This window comes from Huiozyma naganishii, chromosome 4 (assembly GCF_000348985.1).
Source record: "Huiozyma naganishii CBS 8797 chromosome 4, complete genome".
Taxonomy (NCBI): Eukaryota; Fungi; Ascomycota; class Saccharomycetes; order Saccharomycetales; family Saccharomycetaceae; genus Huiozyma; species Huiozyma naganishii.
The window spans coordinates 804,954-824,542 of record NC_035925.1 but is presented as its reverse complement, the minus strand read 5'-3'; the positions used below and the strand labels follow the sequence as shown (position 1 = coordinate 824,542).

Sequence of the window (19,589 nt, the reverse complement as noted above, 5' to 3'; positions counted from 1 at the left end):
GTGCCATCGGGACGCAGTTGGCAAGTGCAAATGTCGATGAAGCTATGTAGTGTGTAGTGCGTGTCGTGAGTGGACCTTACTTGCTGTTCGTATTCGTGGGCTGCGCCGCGACTTCGGTTGAGGAGAAACTGGAGTCCGGTTGCCCGGTGACTTCGTCTGACTCTACGACGAGTTTCTCGTTCCCGAACGCGCTGCCGCTGTCTTCTCCGTCTCTTGTGCTGTTCGTGTGCGCGGGGACAACCTCGACTTGACCAGGCCCGTACTGGTTGTAGCAGTGTTCCCGAGAAGCTTTCTCGTAGTCACTATCTTGCACGCCTCTAGTCGTTGAGCGCACCCACTTCCTGGCGCACCACCAGGAGAGGATTAGCATCCCGCCCGTAATGAAGGAGAGGGCAAACGCGGTCCAGATAAGCCCCAAGTACGCGTCGCCCGAGGTGAATACAACGCCGTAGTTGTCGTCATGCGTTCCGGACTTGATGACCTCGAGGACCACGGAGATGATCGTGCCGCTCAGTCCGCCAAACAGCGAACCCCACATGTTGAGGATGATCACCGTGTACCACGCCCACATGTGTTTCCACCCTGAGATGAGAATGTACACGATGAAGCAGCACACGGCGAAGTTCGTCACGATCGATAAGATGTTCATTGCAAGGACCGCCTTGATTGAGGGAACGTACTCGTGCTCCCTGCTCAGTAGCTTACCTTCCAAGTACAGGTCCTGTGGGCCGATGTCCAGAGCCCTCATGTAAGGGTAGAACTGTGATGCTACCAGGGAGTCGTATACGATTTGCCTGAAGTCCATGTTCTGGACTGCGTGTGACTCGGAGCATTCGATGATGTCGTCGTTTATATTCGCTTTGCAAAGCGTGAAGATCGACAGTCTGTAGTAGATGGGGATCTCCAAGTACTGCAGGAGCTGAGGTGTCATAGTCCTCATCTGTTCAGGTGTGACCGGGGTCACCGAGTTCGCGGACTGTAGGATTGAAACGATCGGTTTGAACGTGTCTGGATTCTGCTGCGCCCACGAGGTCAGCGTCACCAAGGCGGGAAAAGTCTTTGCTGGATTGCCCGAAGCCTCGATCAGTTTGAATAGGGAAGGGATGTACTGGATCGTCGTCGAATTTGGTGTTAGTCCCTCTTCAAGGGATACCAAGCTCTGCACCGTTTGTTTCTGATTTGTCGACACGTTCAGCATGGTCCCCAAGGAGGCCAGTTGTTCATCAGCCAAAGCAGTGTCACGAACCAAAGCGAGGGACTGTACAGCAGCAAGAGCCTGTGTAGTGTTCCCAGCGTTATCCACCACCGTGATCAATGCTGGCAAAGCTATTTTGGCAGCAGGGTTCTGCGTAATGTTCGCCCTGATCATATTCCCTAACGTAGTTAGCGTGCCGTTGACGTTGTTCGAGGTCTTGAGCATCGACTCGATAGCTTGCAAGGCGGGTCTCTGTTGCGATGTCACAACGTTACTCAAACTGTTGAAAACGGAGTCGATATTGGAGGACCCACTGGATAGCGAAGACTGCAAAGTGGTCAGTAGAGTGGTGGCCATCGAAGGTGGGATGTCTGCACTGGAGTTCATTATAGTATGTAAGGACTCAGTGAGTGCTGTTGTGTTGTCGCTGTACTGGAACAAGTTGAACACGGGTAGCATCGAGGTCTTCTGTGACAATGTCATGTTATTCAAAACTCTAAGCGCCCTTGTGGTCTCCAAGGGGTCGCTTGAATCCATCAACAAAGACAGCGTAGTCTCACTGGAGTTTGCGACCTGTGAGTCGTTCAGGTGGTTCAAGTTCGCCATAACCAACCCGTCGAGCCCGATCAATGTATCGTTCCCGTTGTTCGACTGCCTCATGACGTCCTGCAAGTGGAGACCAGCCTCCTTCGTCGCGTCCTCTGGGTTCCCCTCGAGAGCCAAGGGTGCCAAATCGGTCAGTGCTATTATTGTGTCGTTTGTGTTATTAGCGTTTGACAGGAGCACCATCAATGGTGTCAGTGCTGGTGTATCTGCGACGTTCCTCAAGGCGCCGAAAATTTGGTCGAGCGAACTGTTTGGAGCGGTTAACGCAGTACCTAAGATAGTAAGGATCGGGGACATTTGTGGGATGACCTTTGACACGTTGATGTGAGAGATGTCCGCTTTACCCAGGTAGACATTGTTGATTGGGGAGTAATTGGCAGTGGACCCTGCAGTCGCGACTATAGTCAAGATAAAAGCGGTGAATACGAAAAGAAGACTCAAACAAAGCCATAAGATATTTCTCCTGGGGGAGTGAGGTTCCTTTGGCAGCAGTCTCATAGTTAAGGATTTCCCGTGTACTGTTAATTCTCAGAGGCAGCTGTTGTTGTTTGTAACTATCAAAGTATGACCGTCAATCCAAAAAATTGAAAACTGACCGAGAAGGGGAAAGGGGGAGCTCAAAGATTGTACTCTGAGAAGACGAATTGCCACGACTCAGCCCTCTTTTTATACAAGAACACATGAGATTGGAGAAATAAAGCAAAGAAGAGAGGAGACTCACGGTCTACGGGAATACAACCCCTGCACGATGGTAATCTACCCTAACTTCGAAACCGTTGGAGAAATCAACAATGAACATAACCCGCTGAAGGTTTCCCATAAAAGGGCCCCATCTCAAAGAGAGAGTAAAGCACTTTTTGTTACCTTTTTTTTTCCTTTGGAGGGAAGACGATAGTAAAGCGGCAGGGCAGTAGAGGAAGCGACAGACGTGTGCAAGAACACGCTTTTCTCTGTGCGGTCATCAAAGCAGTAACAGTAGCAGTAGCAGCAGACAGTAGAACGTAGAGCAGTCCGGAGAGACGGAGGTCGAAGAGAGAACCAACAGGGTTTCGGTCGACCTTCTCTCCCCCTCTCCGTCCCCGTTCTTGTTACCTCTCGGTGAACTCAACAAGGAAAGGCGGCTTCGCTCTTGCCCTTAAAGTCGTTCCTCAAACAAGGGCGAATGTGTTGGGCTATGCCCTGGCCGAATGTGGGGTAAAATAAAGAGCTTGAATACCCTCTCTTAGTGCAGTGCGAGTACGTAGTGTACGTACAGGAGGATTACATACAGGGTGTGAGGGCGGAGGGGTTGGAGTGTTGGGGAAGTGCACCGGCTAGGCGTGGACGGGCGATGAGTAATGGACAACCCTATACCCCCTCTATCTTGTTTTGGGTGTCACACTTGCATAAGAGTGTCACTAGGTTTGTAAACGATGCTGTAGTTGAATGCGTTGATGCAACCTTGGAAACTGTTACGGTATATACTCTCGTTGAGAACGAGTTGCAGCGAAATGCCGAAATAGGGCCCCCACTGGGTTCTCGGGGTGTGGTTCCCCGCACCGCGGCGTGGCGTTGCACCGCTACCGTTTGCGTCTCTTATCGTGGCGTCCACTCCCGCTTTGTCCCTCCCACTCTCGTCGAACCGCACTTTCGCAGTGACGTTGCAAACGACCATCCCGGAGCCAGGGATAAGGTGGAAGTCTACACTCTGTACAGTGTGCTGGGTGGCGACCACCTGTTGCTGCCACAGTGTTAGAAACTGCGTCGGGTCACCAAACGGCTGAGAGTTCAGTATGATCTTGGCAGACCCACTCTGGAACAGCGACAAGAAATCACCAAGCTTGTTTACGTCCGTGTTGTCCAGGTGCGCAAACACTTTCTTCACAAAAGTGTCTGTGATTGCGCCTTGCTGGTTCATTTTTGCGTGTGTCTGTGTTTGGCTTAGCTCTGTCCTGTGCCAGTGTACCAACGAGGATCCTAATCAGGTCAGCAGTGCGACGCTTCTTTCTTTTTCCTGTCCGTCCAGAACAGACCGCCGTGCAGAACGATAAGCGCAGCCATCTGGATTTCCAAATCGGGAAATTCAGATCTGATCGGCTCTGCGAGCGCTGGGCGTGTCCCGTTTAGGAAGTGTGATGGAGGGCATGTTGTTTCCGGATCTGGACGCATGTCCCAAAGCGGGCTGTAAGCGAGTACCCGTTTGGGACAGTGCAGCCCAGCAGAGTGCGCTTGATCCAGCAAGATCGGCTGCTGGCTTACGTGCATGCACATATATATATATGTGTGTGAGCCAGCCTGGAAAGGGTGCGGGCTTCTGGCGGGATCGGAGGGTTGCCGCCTGTTTTCTTTATTGGGGTGAACAAACTAGAAGAGTAACTCTCCGGATTGACCCATCGCTACATTTCTACAATGCTTACACATTCTCCCAGTACACGGCACAGTTACTTCGCTGACAATCTTCTGCTGCCACCTTTGCAGACGGGGTACGAGGGGCCCCGTGGCTGGAAGCTGCACGCAAATAGCGCCACGGTCTCTCCTAGTCTGGTCCCAATGGGCAAGTTTGGCTTGGGGAAGCGGAAGTCGTTCACGGCACCACCTTCCCCCACACACCTGCTGTATCATCCTCACCCGATAATGACGCCAAACTCCCCCCTGAGCAGCTTGGCCCCAACCACCGCCACCACGCTCAATAAGATAGATAAGAAGAGGGGTCGCGAAAGGAACAGTGTGGCGCACGTAACGAAACTGCCCTCGTTGAGACACTTGAACTTGTTACCGGACCCAAGGATCCAGGAAAATTCGTACATATACCCTGACACCTCGGAGACCACGCCGCTTTGGAGGGCTAACCTCGTCCATTGGTGCAAGGGCGAGAATTACCAGGACTTCATGAAGATAAAAGACAATGCGGAACAGGCCACCCATGTGAAGGTTCCGCCCAGTGTGCCGTCTATTTTGAAACCGAAAGATCAATTCCAACAGCTTGCCACTAGCCGCATTGGCGCTTACAATGGCAGCACGGGGCTGAGGACTCCTGTGACACCGCCAATGTCACCCAAGAGACAGTGCGAGGACTCAGAGGTTGTTGAGCCCTTGGAGGGTGACCTGAGAGAGAAGAAGTTTACCCCCTTCGTCAGTGAAAAGCTGGTCCAGCTGGTCCGGGAACAGATTATCAGGGGCAAGGGCAAGGGCCAGAGCCATGGAGACGATCAAATGGACAATATCTCGGGTACGAGCGCCGCACAGGGGAGGTCCACCTCGCACAGGAAGACAAACAGCTTCAAAGCACTACAGATAAGACACATGCTGAACGATAGGGATATCCTGTCACCGAACTCGAAACGAATCAGTAAACCAATGAGCCGCAAGTCACGCGCATCCACGCAAACGACGGACTCCACGGGTCAAATGGTTCTGAAACTGAACAGCAATTCCTTTGCAGGGATCACGATCGCATCGTTATCGAGTTCAAGTGCGAGTTCGCACGAGTTCTCCCCTGCATCGCACAACGCACCGCTACAGTATCGGTCTCGATCCCCTACACGCAGCAGGGCACGGTCAGTGACGCCACCAGCAAATCGTGCAAGGGCCTCCTCTACTACAGCGACACCTGCATCTGCATCTGCGTCACTGTCGCAGCCAAGTTACCACCGGTTCACTCTGGGGACACCATCGACAAGCCCAGTCCGTTCCTCTCTCATCAAGACCACGCCGAAGGTCACAACGCAGAGCATGAACGGCAACGCAGCGATGCCTCTGAAATCCCATAGCGTCGGGTCCACCCCACGAACAAAGAAGCACTACACGCAGACGGGGCAACATCACTACCCCGCAACTACAAGGGTGTGCGTCTCCTGCCACTCGAGCGACTCGCCCTGCTGGCGTCCCAGCTGGTCCATCGACAAACACGACCAGCTGTGCAACTCGTGCGGACTACGGTTCAAGAAGACGCACACAAGATGCCTGAACAACCGGTGCAGGAAGATCCCGACAAAGGGCGAACTCAACATCATGAAAGCACGAGGCGTCACTAGCGGGGTCGCACCAGACACAGCCACTACGATCGTCGGCTACCGATGCCTCTTCTGCGACTCCATGACAGCAACAGAGCACTGAATACCCCCGCACGCCAACCCCTCTTTGCAACGTCCCTTTTGTATCCATTAAATACTAATACTATTACAATACATTGAGATTTCGACCTCATCGCAGTTCCCGATTTTTTTTGGAATTTTTTTTTTTTGAAAAATTTTTTGACGATATTTTTTGCTGCTGTATAAAAGAGAACGTGGGGGCGGTGCCCTCGTTGCCACTGGTGGATGAGATACACCCCAGTAACGTCGTGATCGTGTTAGTTGAAGGTGTTGAGTGTCTGAAGAATTGAGTTATTGACCTCCTTTTCCAGAGACATAGTCCTTTTTTTGCTTTTTTTTTGTTCTTCTTGGAGTTCATTTGGTGGAGGGTGGTTTCTCTGCTGTTGGTCCTGTTCCCATTCCATATCACGCAGCATACACACTCGTATGTCACTGTCTGTTGAAAAAAAACTGTCTGCCGCGTCGTCGGTGACTCTGGTCGATGAATCCCCGTCCAATGACAAAGGTGAGATGTGCGGGTCCAAGTACGAAATTGATGATTCATGTCTGCGGGCGTACCTGGACCGTGTGAGGAGTACCACTGGTGTTGTTGCGTCGCCGCACCACGAGCCAGACCATGCTGGTATTTTCAGAGCTTTGGAGAAACGGATCATTTCCATCAACGAGGAAACGTGCTCCCCTGGGGAGGAGAACTCCTTCTTCGTGTGTGACCTGAACGAGCTGGTCACTCTATACAAAAACTGGCGCAAGGAGCTGCCCAGAGTGACGCCACATTACGCGGTTAAGTGCAACCCAAACCCGAAGCTACTGTACTACCTTGCGCAAATGGGCGTAAACTTCGATTGTGCGTCGAAGATGGAGATTGCACAGATCTTGGCACTTGGAATCCATCCAGATAGGATCGTGTACGCTAACCCGTGCAAAATGTCCTCGTACATCCGTTTCGCAGAGAAGCAGGGAGTTCTATACACCACTTTCGACAACGTCGAAGAGTTACACAAGATCAAGAAATTCCACCCAAGTGCAAGACTGCTGCTGCGAATCACGACGGATGACTCGACAGCGCAGTGTCAACTTTCGACCAAATACGGCGCCGCGTTGAGTTCCGTGCCCGAATTGTTGCAGACGTGCCAGGACTTGCAACTAAACCTCGTTGGGGTCAGCTTCCACGTCGGATCCGGCGCAAGCGACTTCAGCTCGCTCTACTACGCGATACGTGACGCCAGGTGGGTGTTCGACTTGGCCGAGAGCTCGTTCACTTTGCCCGCACTGACGCTTCTGGACGTGGGTGGCGGCTTCCAGCTGCACTCTTTCAAAGAATCGAGCCAGGTGCTGCGGGACGGCCTTGAGAAGTTCTTCCCGGAGGGATGCGGGGTTCGCATCATCGCAGAACCCGGTAGATACTTTGCCGAGTCCACGCTGACGCTTGCGACGCACGTCATAGCAAAGCGTAAAGTGAACGACGACGAGGCGATGCTGTACATAAACGACGGTGTCTACGGGAACCTGAACTGCATCCTATTCGACCACCAAAACCCGACACCGCGTGTGCTCCACCACAGCGACAAGTTCCATTACTTCGACTTCGACTCCTCGGCGCCACCACACGCCGTTTCCAAGAACCACCGGTACAAAGTGTCCATATGGGGGCCCACTTGCGATGGGCTGGACTGCATTACAAAGGAGTGCTACCTGAACAAAGACCTGGTCGTAGGAGACTGGTTTTACTTCCCACACCTCGGCGCGTACACCTCCTCCGCGGCGACACCGTTCAACGGCTTTGACCAGATAGCAGACACAATCTACATCAATGAAGAGGAGGCACAAGCCAACATCGCGAGTCTCTGAACCAAACTGTCTTTTTGCACATACATAATTTTTTTTTGATTCCAACTAGAGTGACTCTAATGTACACACATATACTTCAACTACGTAAGTACAAACACTTTCAAACACCGGAAATTCTCTCTATATCCACCTGTTGGCCCATAACTGGGTTCGTGAGACAACAAAAGGGGTCACTTGTGAGTTATATCGGTGTACATCGATAAAATATGTAGGAACGAGTTGTAATTTTGGGAATCATTTTCCAGTTTTCACTCTCTTTCTTTTCTGTTTTCCAACTGTTCGCAGTTGACACAAAGAGCGGTTTCGTGAGCACCAACAGACAGTACAGTTACTCCGTATTTGCACCGCATCAGAAGGAGGAAAATGCAGGCGAACATAGTATCGCAGAAGATGTCATGTCAGATCGCAAACATCAAGCCGAACGTGGAAAACGTCATACCGTATACAGTGTTCAAGAGAACACAACCGCGGACGCTACAGTCTCCCCTCCACCTGGCTGATCTGAGTGACCAGTCGATCCTGTACGGTGGTGGGCGGGACTTTATACTGACGCTGCTTAACGGGCAGGATGGGCATTCCCTTGAGTGCGTCGAGTTGTTCATCTTGAACAGTTGCATTATCCTGTGGTTCAACGTTCTGGGCCACGGGCTGGAGGTCCCCTACACGAGTGTAATGTTCCATGCCGTAGCAACACACAATGGGACTGCAGAGGAAGGCCATTCCATAGAGCTTGTTCTGACGCTGGAGAGGGACACCGTGCTGGACCAGTTTTTCCCAGTACCGCCCAGTGAACTACAGGCAGCAGCGGTAGCGGTATCGAGTAACCCTGGCAACATTAGTACTGTCGGGATAGTTCTCTACCCAAAGTATTCAATGTACGAAAGACACTACAACTCGGAGATTGAAACGTTGTTCACCTTTATGGATTTTGGGATGAACAGAGGTGACGATCTCGTAAAGAACTGTCACAACGCACTTGCTGTCGGGATGGACCTCCACTGGGATGCGTTCCGCGATGACGACGGCATCGACAAAGAATCTGTGGCAGACGAGCCCGCGGCTGCATTTTCCGGAATATCAGACTTCATTCAGAATACGAGGTTTCAGAATACAGGGTTTGCAGACGATCTGGATACCGATGCAGATCTAAGCGGGTTTGTCAACAGAGACAAGACTCAAGCCAGCATGACTCTCCGTTTCCAACTGGAGAACAGAATTAGTGGGCGAAAGAACCAGAGAAACCTTTAGGAAACCTTCCGGGAAGCCACTTTTTTTTCTCTATAGCATCCCAGTGGGTTGTCAGCTCACAGTTCTGTGACAAGAAAGCCATCCCCAAGGTCATCGCACTCTGCACCAGCCCTTCACGACCCACACAGGTTGACTGGGGCCTCACCTCCGCATCGCCGCCCAAGCCCTAACTGTTAGAAATTAGGGCTTGTCTTTTTTTTTTTTTTTTTGAAGTAAAAAATTTTTTTTCATGAAAAAAAAAGTCATCGAATTCTGCTTTCGACATCTGAGGGCAGCCTATCTTTACAACTTCAACAGCCAGTGGCATTGCATCGTGAGCTTGTTTTACCGTCTTCTCGGGTTTCTTTCACGAAGGAAACAATCAAGTTGTTTTCTACAGGTATCCGTTGGTCGCTGTTGGTAAGGAAAAATGCGTAAGTGCAAAGTTTTTGTCGGTAATTCTCATCCTGAGCTAGGTAGGCTGGTTTGTGGGAGACTGGGTATTGAACCCGCTCCATGCACTTTGAAGAAGTTTGCTAATGGGGAGACGTCTGTTCAGATTGGTGTGTCTGTTCGTGACGAGGACGTGTACGTCATCCAGTCTGGTTCCCCCACAATTAATGACCACATCATGGAACTCCTTATATTGGTCTCCGCCTGCAGAGGTGGTTCCGCTAAGAAAATTACTGCCGTGATCCCACAGTTCCCTTACTCGAAGCAGAGTAAGATGAAGAAACACAGGGGTGCCATTACTGCGCGAATGTTGGCCAACCTGCTGGTCATGGCTGGAGCAGACCACGTTGTCTCCATGGACTTGCACGCCTCACAGATGCAAGGGTTTTTCTCCAAACCCGTGGACAACTTGTACGGTGGCCCAAGTTTGGCAAGGTGGATCAGAGAGAATGTCCCGGATTATGAGAACGCCGTTGTCGTTTCAAAAAACGCTGGCGGGACTAAAAGGGTCACCGCGCTGGCGGACTCCTTGAAGATCAACTTCGCAATGATCCACACCGATCGTCGTCGTTCTAAGGACTTGTACTCGCAGAATAAGGACTTGAAACAGCTGAAATTAAGAAAACAGTCCATGCTGAGGAAAAACAGACCCATTGTCAGGCCAGGTGACAATCCTGATGAGGAGGAAAATATAATATTGACAAATGGGATCCAAACGGCAAGAATCCGTAATGGTCACGTTATTGGGGACGATGAAATAGACGATATTGAAGTGGAGGTCGCCATGGAATCGGACGAAGATGACTTGTCCCTTGCTGCCACAGACTCCCATGCGTTTGCCCTCGGCGGCACTTATGATGCAGTTGACTCAGAGGATGACGAGGACGAGGGTCCATCCCAGGTGCCAAAGGAGAAATTGATCACGCTTGTTGGTAACGTACAGGGTCGTGCCGCCATTATCCTGGACGATATGATCGACAGGCCAAGCTCTTTCATAAGTGCAGCAGAACATTTGGTTCAAAACTGTGGTGCTAAGAGGGTCTACGTCGTCGCAACTCACGGTATTTTCACAGGCAACTGTCTAGAAGAACTGGAAAAGTGCCAATACATCCATCAGATCATCGTCACAAACACGTACCCAATCCCAGTGGCCCATTTACAGAGCTGCAAAAAACTGGTTGTAATCGATGTCTCACCTATATTTGCTGAATGTATTCGTCGTGACCACTACGGTGAAAGCATTTCCGTCCTCTTTGACTCATTAGCAACGTTATAGTCTTGAGAAGATTCGGGAACAAAAAAAGAACATAAAAGATTATATCTTTTACTCAAAACTGGAGCGCTAAAAAATCGCTACTTGGTTTTGTTCACTGTTTATTTGTTTTTAAGGCGTCATGCTCGCTTCCTCTTCCCCCATTAAACCTTTGAATATCTCTAAATAAAACTTTTATTATTCATGCATCTAAGGCTTAAGTACGGAGATTAGACGAAATAAAAAAATCAAAGCACATTTTTGTACATTATTTATTAATTTTATTCAGATATTATATTCGACGAGTGTTCTACGCTACATCAGGAAGGCTATTAGCTCGAATATCCAGAACTGTTCTGGATGCCAACTTGCTCCTCTTATTTAAGCTACTACGTAACTTCTCCTGTATGGTTTTCCCACAGAAATAATGGACCACGTAATCTCTCCCATTTCTCATCGTAAACCATAGTGCCTCATCTGTCGTAAAAGTAGAAAACGCTTTACCACAGATATGACACTTGTAATTTTCGTTTATCTGTATGAACTTTGAGCGGTTGTTGTCCAAAGAGTGCGTTACATTGACTAGCTCAACTTGTAAAACATTTTTGTCCATTCTTAATGAGTTGGTCATCAGTGCATGGCTTTTCATCGACTGAGATAAATATTCCTTTAAATCTTTCAATGGCATCGATTTTGGTAACTCTTTAAAGATATCAACGATGTCCAATCTGGTCACAAACTTCTTTAAAAAAACAACCAATTTATCGTTTTCTTGATCGTCTGAAGCACGACTACCAATGATTTTCTTGAAAAAGTACATCAAAGCAGCTCGCCCTTCATTCTCATTTTTGCGGAACACCAGTTCAGTATAAGTGGAACATTTCGTATAATCGTCAAGTTCATCGTACAAAATATCAAGGGCACGCTCATGTTTTCCTAATTTGGCAAGAGGATACGTCTGTAACCATTTTAAAAAAATGCGATTATCTTCTGAAAGGCTAACATCTTCCGATAATTTATTTTCCAACAACTTGAGTATCGTGTTTGGTTCATCTGTGGAATGCACCTCTAATAAGAGTTTGAGCTTGTTTCGTATAGCCGCGTCATCCAATCGATCTAGATAGTTTTGAATGAGAATATTTTGCAGTTGAATGTCTTTATAGTCTAGTTCATTTAGAATTAGCTCCAGATACTTGTTGCCAAGTTCGTGGTCATAACCATCGATAAACTGGTAGGTAGCAACATGGTCACGTTCCAAAGAAACTGAGTTGAACTGGAAAAAAATAGAAGTTAGTATCGCGTTTCGTTTCGTGTTGCTCTCGTTATCACATAACCACTTCGTGTAATAGAATAACTCATCCATAAAATCTTTGGGTATATGCTTCAAGTAGTCGATAAGTAACAGTTCAGTCAAATTCTCCTCATCTTTCTCCTGTGGGCATTTTTGGTCCTTCTCTAAATCGGTGTTCTGACTGATCGCTTGGGCCAAAAACTCCAGGGCTTCTTTATGCATTTTTCTTTGAAAAAAAAATTCCGTCAACTCCTTAAGCATGTCTCTCTTCTTCAAATCTTCAACTACTATCGTAATGTCACACATGTTGTCCACTCGAATTAGCGGACCCACCATGGCCGGATAGTACAAGAGATACGTTTTGAATAGGACAGTGTCGACTAGAGCCAGCATGGTCTCGACAGTAATTGACGTATGTTTGTCCAGTAAAAAAAAGTCAAGATGCCAATCAATTTCTCTATCAGCATATTTCCAGATTATTCCTTTTACCGAATGATTTCTCTCGTTGAGTAATAAGTTCCTGAAATGTCTTCTGGTATCTGTGAGATACGGTATGCACCATTTTTTTATCAAATGTGCTGGTATTGAATAACCCTCATTAATTGTTTCCTCCTCGTTCGAAATACATTTGTGTTCTTGCCCGGTCAAGGCTTCCACGAGATACGAAATGGCAGTGGGGAAAGTTTTCAAAATCACCAATTGTGGAGGTGCCCAAAACTCTATGAAAAAACCAAATATGTCACGTATAATGACATTCTCTGCATGTTTAACCATATCGATAACCTTATCATTAGGCTCTTTATGGTCTTGTGATCGTAGGCGATTCATATTTGTTTTCAAGTTATCAAATATCTGTAGACACCAAACAACGGTCAAGTCCCTTAATTTCATAGCGCACACATCTAGAGACTCTTGTGGATGTTCTGATGCGCATAATTCTGATGAGTCCTTTGAGGTCAGAAAATATCTGTAAAAAAGTACACTTCTCCAAAGCTGATAGAAATACGAGTCGTGGTTGGTACCACAGATAGATATCTCGTCATTGCTCAGCGCGCTCTTATCCTCCATGTCGTCTACTTGATAATGATACAGTTGAATCTGATCATTCTTCGTCCATACAATAAAATATGCTCCTGTCATATGTCTTACTTGATTGATGCCTTCTTCAAAATCTTTTTCCAGAAAAGTGAACCCATTTTCATAGTCAACAAACCTCATCGTCCTTGTATTGTGTAATAACAGTATATCTGATGACAGATAATGTATCGAGGAAAACATGGAGTTCCATTCGAAAAACTGTTTATGGTCAGATGCCATCAAGTATATCAATTCTCTATCCTCTTTCATTTGTAACTGAAGAGCGTACAACTTCTTTGTACGTCCATCAACTACGTATATATCGTTTGTTCTTTCGTCTCGAAATGAATACCTAAAATCAGCACTACTACCAGAAAGAAAGTTTGAAGATCTTGATCTCCAAAGTGATGCAATTTTAAATTTACTCTTATTGCTGGAATTAGTCTTCACAGAACTGCTATCATGTCGTATCGATTTATCATCTCTGCTCTTTGGTATATTTAGTTCGTCACATTCAAACTGTAGGTCATGCGCGGCGGTCATCATGTCACTGGGGTATTTCCTTTGATATATTTGGTCCAATTTGAGTACAACGACGGAGTTGAATTCCCACAGATATATGGCGGCCGATGTTGCTATAAGAATATCCCCAGCATTTGTCACATTTATGGACTTGATTATTTCATTTTTGCTAGCAGAGCTGGTGGGTAAGGAAACCTCAAGCATCTTAGTGTACGTCCTGCCCTCCCAGATCAACAATCGTAATTTGGAGGGCGATGCATTTTTAGTTGTATAAACCAGAAAAGTGAAAGTCTCATCTGATTTGCCAGTAAGCTTTAACTCTCGTATCCAACTTTCGCCGATACCACGTTTGTCAATAATTCGATCGTACAGGTGTAGATTGGCACTGTTAAGTAGGACTAGATCGTTCTTGCATATCCCAAAAATTGTAGCTAACTCCTTCGAATAAAGAAAATCAAGAATGATAGACTCATTGGCGGGTAGAGAGTTTAGCAGCTTAGGGTATGTCTGAAATAATTTGAAGCTATGCGTACTTTTGTCCGTCGAATATACTTCCACAGCACCACTGGACTTGGCAACGATCAATCTGTCGGATTCTGTGATTTGCAGCAGTGCTGTTATCCCAGGAGAGTTTACTTTACAGACTAAGGTACTTCGCAACATCAACCAACAATGCGCTCAGTTTTTTAACGTGGATGGCTAAGGATAGTCTTCTGGGGTACCTGGCTGTCAGTTTTGCAGTTAAACATTGTAAAATTTCCCTTATAAAAAAACAAACAACTATGACTATAAGACATTCATATATAATGATCAACACTAAAAAATGTCGATTTCTAAAGTACAAACATGTCTACACCTATATGGAGTTCCCTATTTCGTCGTTACATCCTGTTCATTTGTACCATCTTTCTGAATCGATGGTTTCATCTCTTACTCTGAACTCCAGTTTGTAAACCCCGCAACTTAAACCGTCATGAGGGGTCTTCTCGGCCCAGTCTCTTGAGGTCACCCCATACCTGTTGCAACCATGGTACGATTCAAGGGTGTCCAGCATCAGTAAATCTGTAATAACATCGTATTTCTTATTCTTAGACTCCTCAAAGGAACCTACAACGAAATCAGGTGCCTTTAAGTTAGCTGGTGTACGTTTCACATTCTTCGGGTCCCCGTGAAACACACCCATATGCAGAAGCATCAAGAGTGGATCAGAATCATCAGTGTAAATATCCGACCCCCACAGTTCTAAGTTTTCAAGTCTTGAGGATTTGTTCTGTAGCAGTTTGTCAATCTCTTCACAGGGCACCCTTATGCTAATGATTTTATTTATGAAAGTTGCTGGTAATGCCGGGAGAAATGGGGGGAGGAATGGTTGTGTCCTTTGAACCACATCGTAGGGGAAGGGAAGGCTTTTTCCTGTACTTTCCGAGGGACCCTCGTAATACGTTAGCCATTGCACAACTCTGGGCTTCGATTTATATCTTTTATCGTTATCCTGAAGTACGGGGAAAGAGTTCACCTCCAATAGTCCAGTGTTTGATGATTCTGGCTTATTATCAATATCCTTTGGATATTTCTTCTTGGCCTCCTTACTGGAGTCTAGTATGGTCTCTTGCAACCTATATATCTGGGATTGAGTTTTCCTGTAAGCCTCGTTAGGGTCGTACGTGTTTGCAGTTGAGGACATATACTGCTTGTTTTCCATAACCGTCATGACAACGGACTCCGCAGCTATATTCCGTCCACTCACCAGCATTCCAAATTGGCAGCTCTTTCTTCAACTTTAAATATTAGGCTCCGGAGGCATCTATTTCAGCACAGGTTCAAAAATTAGGGCATTTGTGACTGGTGTTCAACATCCGTACATTTTTACTCCTTTTTCACATTTTTTAGTTTTTTCTCTTCTCCATTTCCTAAATGAGTAATTATGTAGAGAAAAATTGAACACTGTCGTCAAGGCAGGATGAATGGGGGACGGGCTCCCTCCCAATCTCCGCCTAGCACCGGCTTAAGCTTGGCTTTCCGTAAGCAGAGTTTTAGCCCGGGCCTCTGTCTGGGGGTTTTGTGTTCTGTCTGGAGTTGCGGGAGCTGGGCAGGAGCTCACACCCTGGCCGGTTCTCTGAGACTCAGAGCAAAATTTGGATAATAATATCCACAAATCTTCTGATACAACTCACGGTTACACGGTTATTTTGGCATCGGTTAATATTTGGTTATACTAGCTTACCAGAACACTCAATCGAACAAACAAAAAATGGCTGGTTTAAAGGACGTTGTCACCCGTGAATACACGATCAACCTACACAAGAGAGTATGTCGTTATTATTAGTCTTTGGACTTAACAAATTTTATTGGGATGGAAAGTTTGGATTTTGGGTACTGCATATGGTGCAATGCATGGCTTCTGTACACGATACACAATAATGTATACATGTCAGAACTACAACTGGGAGGACACTGCTGTTCAATCTCCGGATTTGTATCCCCCCATCGATCCATAGAAACACCTTTCGTCTTTCCAACCTATAAAACATTCCCTTTCCAATGGAACAGCATTACTAACAAATAAAATACTTCAATATGATAAAACGGTTGTTTGCCCCACATACTCGTGGGAACGCGGTCGTTGTATTGTATTCTGTTCATTAAATTCTTATTAGCTCCACGGTGTTTCCTTCAAGAAGAGAGCTCCAAGAGCCGTCAAGGAAATCAAGAAGTTCGCCAAGCTGCACATGGGTACTGAAGATGTTCGTTTGGCCCCAGAAATGAACCAAGCCATCTGGAAGAGAGGTATCAAGGGTGTTGAATACAGAATGAGATTGAAGATCTCCAGAAAGAGAAACGAAGAAGAAAACGCTAAGAACCCATTGTTCTCTTACGTCGAGCCTGTCTTCGTCGCCTCTGCCAAGGGTCTACAAACCGTTGTCGTCGAGGAAGATGCTTAAATACTCTATCATTAGGTTATTAAGTAAGATTAACTTGAATTATTATATGTATAATTAATTACCTATTACTTCAACCATACTAATCAGCAATCCATTCTTTTTATTAATTATAAGTTATTACTTTGAGATCGAAGCGAGGGAGCGAATTGTGCAAGAACAGATCACGTATACAAGAGATTGCTCGAAAAGTTCGGCAACGTAAGCAAGACAAGATCAAATAATAATAATGAAATCAGTGTAACTATGACATGTTAAATACTGGCCACTCATCACATAAAAAGACCGTCATATAGTTGCATTCCAGCAACGCTCCGTAGTACCAAAACGGCACCCACCGGGGCATCACAGGATTGCAATAACTGTCTTAAAAAACTGGTATTGCCTACCAGTTTCTGTTCTTATTAGACCAGCGAAATTTTTAAAAATTATCATCATGTAATCATTATTATTTTATTTTACAATTTTGTGGAAAGAGAAAGAGATCAAACATTATTGTTGGAGCAATGAACTCATAGCAAACAGTAACAATAATCGATCAGTACTCTTCTGAAAGGTCCGTCCCACCTCTTTGCTCGGTTGACTCTACATTCTGTTAACAGTGTAACTATTAAATTCTCATCAATTTTATATACAAAAAATTTTATCTTGAAAATGTGCTGGAAAAACTACATTACCCGGTGCTTAAGCGTGCACAGAGGTAGGGCTTTACGACGCACCGTAACTGTACTATAACACAACTTTTTGACGCGTATCCTGTCCGGGCCGTGGATGTCTGCCACACAACTATATAAGTGATGGATGCAGTGTATGCAGGTGATTTAACTCACAGATGGATGGGTATTAAATCACCTGATGCAAACGGATTGTTGCAAGTTGGACATTTCCTCATCCGGGCAGCCAGTCTCTCCTTACAACAACTGTCGCAAAATACGTGACCGCATGTCTTTATCGCCATGTTTTTCCAATTTTTGGAGCACAGGGAGCAATACACCAAAGTTCTAAAATTTTCCAATTCCTCAGCCAGCGGTTCATCGCTCTCTAGGGCACCTGCTCTCCGCGCCTTCAATCTCTCCTCTAATTTAGTAATTGTTTGATCATTTTGTGAGGCCTTCAGTTCCAACGTTTTGTTAGAAATTTCGAATCTTTCCTTTGCACTCTGCAGTCTGTTTGTTTCGCCCAAAAGGTTCACGTTCTCATCTTTGTAATATTGGGTCAACTTCTCGAGCTTGTTTATCTGTGAGTTCAGTTCAATGATTTTTAGAGACTCGGATTTGTTGGAATCGATCAACCTTTTCTCATTAGCTTGTGACAGTTTCAGTTGCCTATGTAGAACATCGATTTTCTGTTGTAACAGTTTTTCCGCATCCTTCAATTGCACGATGAGTTCGTTGGTTTTACCCAAAGTTTTGGATAGGTTTTTGTTTTCGATCAAAATAGAATCCTTGGAACGCATTGCGGCAAAGTACTTCTGGTCCGCTTTCGTTTTTTCTACTGTCAGCTTGGAGATAACTGACTCGTGATTGATTAGATCGTTGTACTTTTTCGAGTTTAGCTCATTGAGGGACTTGAACGCCTTTTCCATGTCTTGTATTTCCTTCATGAGCAGGTCTTGTGAAGGGTTTTCAAGTTTCCTGTTTTCGCACAGGTTTTCCCACGTCGCTCTTGATAACTCCAAAGATTTCTTAATATCTTCGATCAACTCTGATTTGGATTTTTCGCTCTCCAAAATAGCTATTTTGCTTAGCAACTCATCCCGAACCGTTCTGATCCTTACCAAGTCTTTCTCTAATGTTGTAATTTGAGTTTTGAACTTTTCAGCGTTCTCTTGATACTCCTTGGTAAGTTGATTGTTGAATATCTCCTTCTCTGTGCACAACGCTTGGAACTTGGACAGAAACGAGTCGTTGATCCCTTTCAGTTCCTGGTTTTCCTTTGATAAAAGAACAACCTTATTTTGCCACGAATCCCTTTCAACTTTTATATCGTCGTCGTGGTTTACATTTTTGTAACCCATGAGATCGGTTTCTAAAGTACTGATCTTATCCCTGTTGAGTATTTTTATTTTTTCTAGTTCGTCGACTACAAGTCTCAGCGACTCAAGTTCGTTTTGAAGTTTCGCGATTTTGGTCTCGTATTCATCGGCAAGGTCTGCGTTCCCTTCTACATGTGGGTCACTTGCAATGTTCTCCGTACCGGCCTTCAAAGATTCGCCGTTGTTCTGTTCTTGCTTCACCGCCAGATTTTCTGGCGAGTTGGTCCGCTCAACTGCAGAATTGGACTCCGAAGCGTTGTTCTCTTCATCGGCGGCTTCTCCATCTCTTTTCTCGAAAATTCGTTTCACGGTCAGCGAGTCCTCCCTGTCGTATTTCTTTATCAGGTTTTCATAGAATTGCTTCAGCTGTCGAATTTCCGCCACCAGTTTTGTATTTTCGTTCGTGAGCTCTATCTTGGACTGCTGTAAAATTTTGAGCTCCTTTGTGAAACTGATCAACTTCTCGTACTCCAACGATTCCTCGCCCTTTCCAGCGACAAACTTGGTCAAGATCTTCATGAACGAGTCGCTCATCTGCACAATGAGATTCTCATCGCCCTCTGCCAGCTTGTTACATATGCTTTTGTCATTTTCATCGGTCAACGAATACTCTAAAAACTTGGCTAAAGTGACTACTAGCGCGATGATGTTCGCCAGCTTCATGCTAATTTCCATGTACGACTTCTTCGAGACCTCGTACCTCTCGTGCAAGTAGTTGTACTCGTTGCGCCGCTGGTTCAAGCATCTGAAGAGCGCCTCCTTCTGAAACGCGACCACATCACTTTGCGTCAGTGGCTCGCTTGGGTCGCTCAGCTCAAGCTTCGGTTTCTTCGCAGCAGGCTCTACCGACATTCCCGTATACACACCGAACTACCCGAATGATGATGGGGGGTATGCAGCGCTTACTCCGGGAGCTGCGTTCCATTGCAACAGAACGGTCTCGTCTCTGAGAACGAGATTTTATTTATAAAGTTATTTTTTTTCTGGAACTGAAAACTCGGACGGAAAAGCGTCAAATCCGTCAAAAGTGACATTATTTGCAAGAGTTATAGAGCGATCTGCAATGTGTTA

General features: G+C 46.2%; 10 protein-coding genes across 10 annotated transcripts; 5 read left to right on the top strand and 5 right to left on the bottom strand.

Annotated features, from left to right (window-relative positions):
• Positions 1–76: 76 nt before the first annotated feature.
• FAT3 (Fat3p) lies at positions 77–2,299 on the bottom strand (the record flags this gene model as incomplete). The annotated part of the gene is made up of 1 exon (XM_022607894.1): positions 77–2,299. One exon carries the CDS (start codon positions 2,297–2,299, stop codon positions 77–79), a length of 2,223 nt encoding a protein of 740 aa, XP_022464445.1.
• Positions 2,300–3,176: 877 nt separating this feature from the next.
• On the bottom strand, positions 3,177–3,698 carry MTR2 (Mtr2p; the record flags this gene model as incomplete). The annotated part of the gene is made up of 1 exon (XM_022607893.1): positions 3,177–3,698. The coding sequence occupies one exon, from the start codon at positions 3,696–3,698 to the stop codon at positions 3,177–3,179; it is 522 nt and encodes a 173-aa protein (XP_022464444.1).
• Positions 3,699–4,189: 491 nt separating this feature from the next.
• On the top strand, positions 4,190–5,896 carry ASH1 (DNA-binding transcription repressor ASH1; the record flags this gene model as incomplete). Its single annotated transcript, XM_022607892.1, has 1 exon — positions 4,190–5,896. One exon carries the CDS (start codon positions 4,190–4,192, stop codon positions 5,894–5,896), a length of 1,707 nt encoding a protein of 568 aa, XP_022464443.1.
• Positions 5,897–6,300: 404 nt separating this feature from the next.
• On the top strand, positions 6,301–7,722 carry SPE1 (ornithine decarboxylase SPE1; the record flags this gene model as incomplete). The annotated part of the gene is made up of 1 exon (XM_022607891.1): positions 6,301–7,722. One exon carries the CDS (start codon positions 6,301–6,303, stop codon positions 7,720–7,722), a length of 1,422 nt encoding a protein of 473 aa, XP_022464442.1.
• A 363-nt stretch (positions 7,723–8,085) lies between these two features.
• Positions 8,086–8,970, top strand: LOT5 (Lot5p; the record flags this gene model as incomplete). The annotated part of the gene is made up of 1 exon (XM_022607890.1): positions 8,086–8,970. The coding sequence occupies one exon, from the start codon at positions 8,086–8,088 to the stop codon at positions 8,968–8,970; it is 885 nt and encodes a 294-aa protein (XP_022464441.1).
• Positions 8,971–9,379: 409 nt separating this feature from the next.
• Positions 9,380–10,678, top strand: PRS1 (ribose phosphate diphosphokinase subunit PRS1; the record flags this gene model as incomplete). Its single annotated transcript, XM_022607889.1, has 1 exon — positions 9,380–10,678. The coding sequence occupies one exon, from the start codon at positions 9,380–9,382 to the stop codon at positions 10,676–10,678; it is 1,299 nt and encodes a 432-aa protein (XP_022464440.1).
• A 286-nt stretch (positions 10,679–10,964) lies between these two features.
• On the bottom strand, positions 10,965–14,207 carry VAM6 (Vam6p; the record flags this gene model as incomplete). Its single annotated transcript, XM_022607888.1, has 1 exon — positions 10,965–14,207. The coding sequence occupies one exon, from the start codon at positions 14,205–14,207 to the stop codon at positions 10,965–10,967; it is 3,243 nt and encodes a 1,080-aa protein (XP_022464439.1).
• Positions 14,208–14,436: 229 nt separating this feature from the next.
• On the bottom strand, positions 14,437–15,228 carry RXT3 (Rxt3p; the record flags this gene model as incomplete). The annotated part of the gene is made up of 1 exon (XM_022607887.1): positions 14,437–15,228. The coding sequence occupies one exon, from the start codon at positions 15,226–15,228 to the stop codon at positions 14,437–14,439; it is 792 nt and encodes a 263-aa protein (XP_022464438.1).
• Positions 15,229–15,795: 567 nt separating this feature from the next.
• RPL31A (60S ribosomal protein eL31) lies at positions 15,796–16,486 on the top strand (the record flags this gene model as incomplete). Its single annotated transcript, XM_022607886.1, has 2 exons — positions 15,796–15,852; positions 16,202–16,486. 2 exons carry the CDS (start codon positions 15,796–15,798, stop codon positions 16,484–16,486), a joined length of 342 nt encoding a protein of 113 aa, XP_022464437.1.
• An 823-nt stretch (positions 16,487–17,309) lies between these two features.
• BRE1 (E3 ubiquitin-protein ligase BRE1) lies at positions 17,310–19,370 on the bottom strand (the record flags this gene model as incomplete). The annotated part of the gene is made up of 1 exon (XM_022607884.1): positions 17,310–19,370. The coding sequence occupies one exon, from the start codon at positions 19,368–19,370 to the stop codon at positions 17,310–17,312; it is 2,061 nt and encodes a 686-aa protein (XP_022464436.1).
• Between the last annotated feature and the right edge of the window lie 219 nt (positions 19,371–19,589).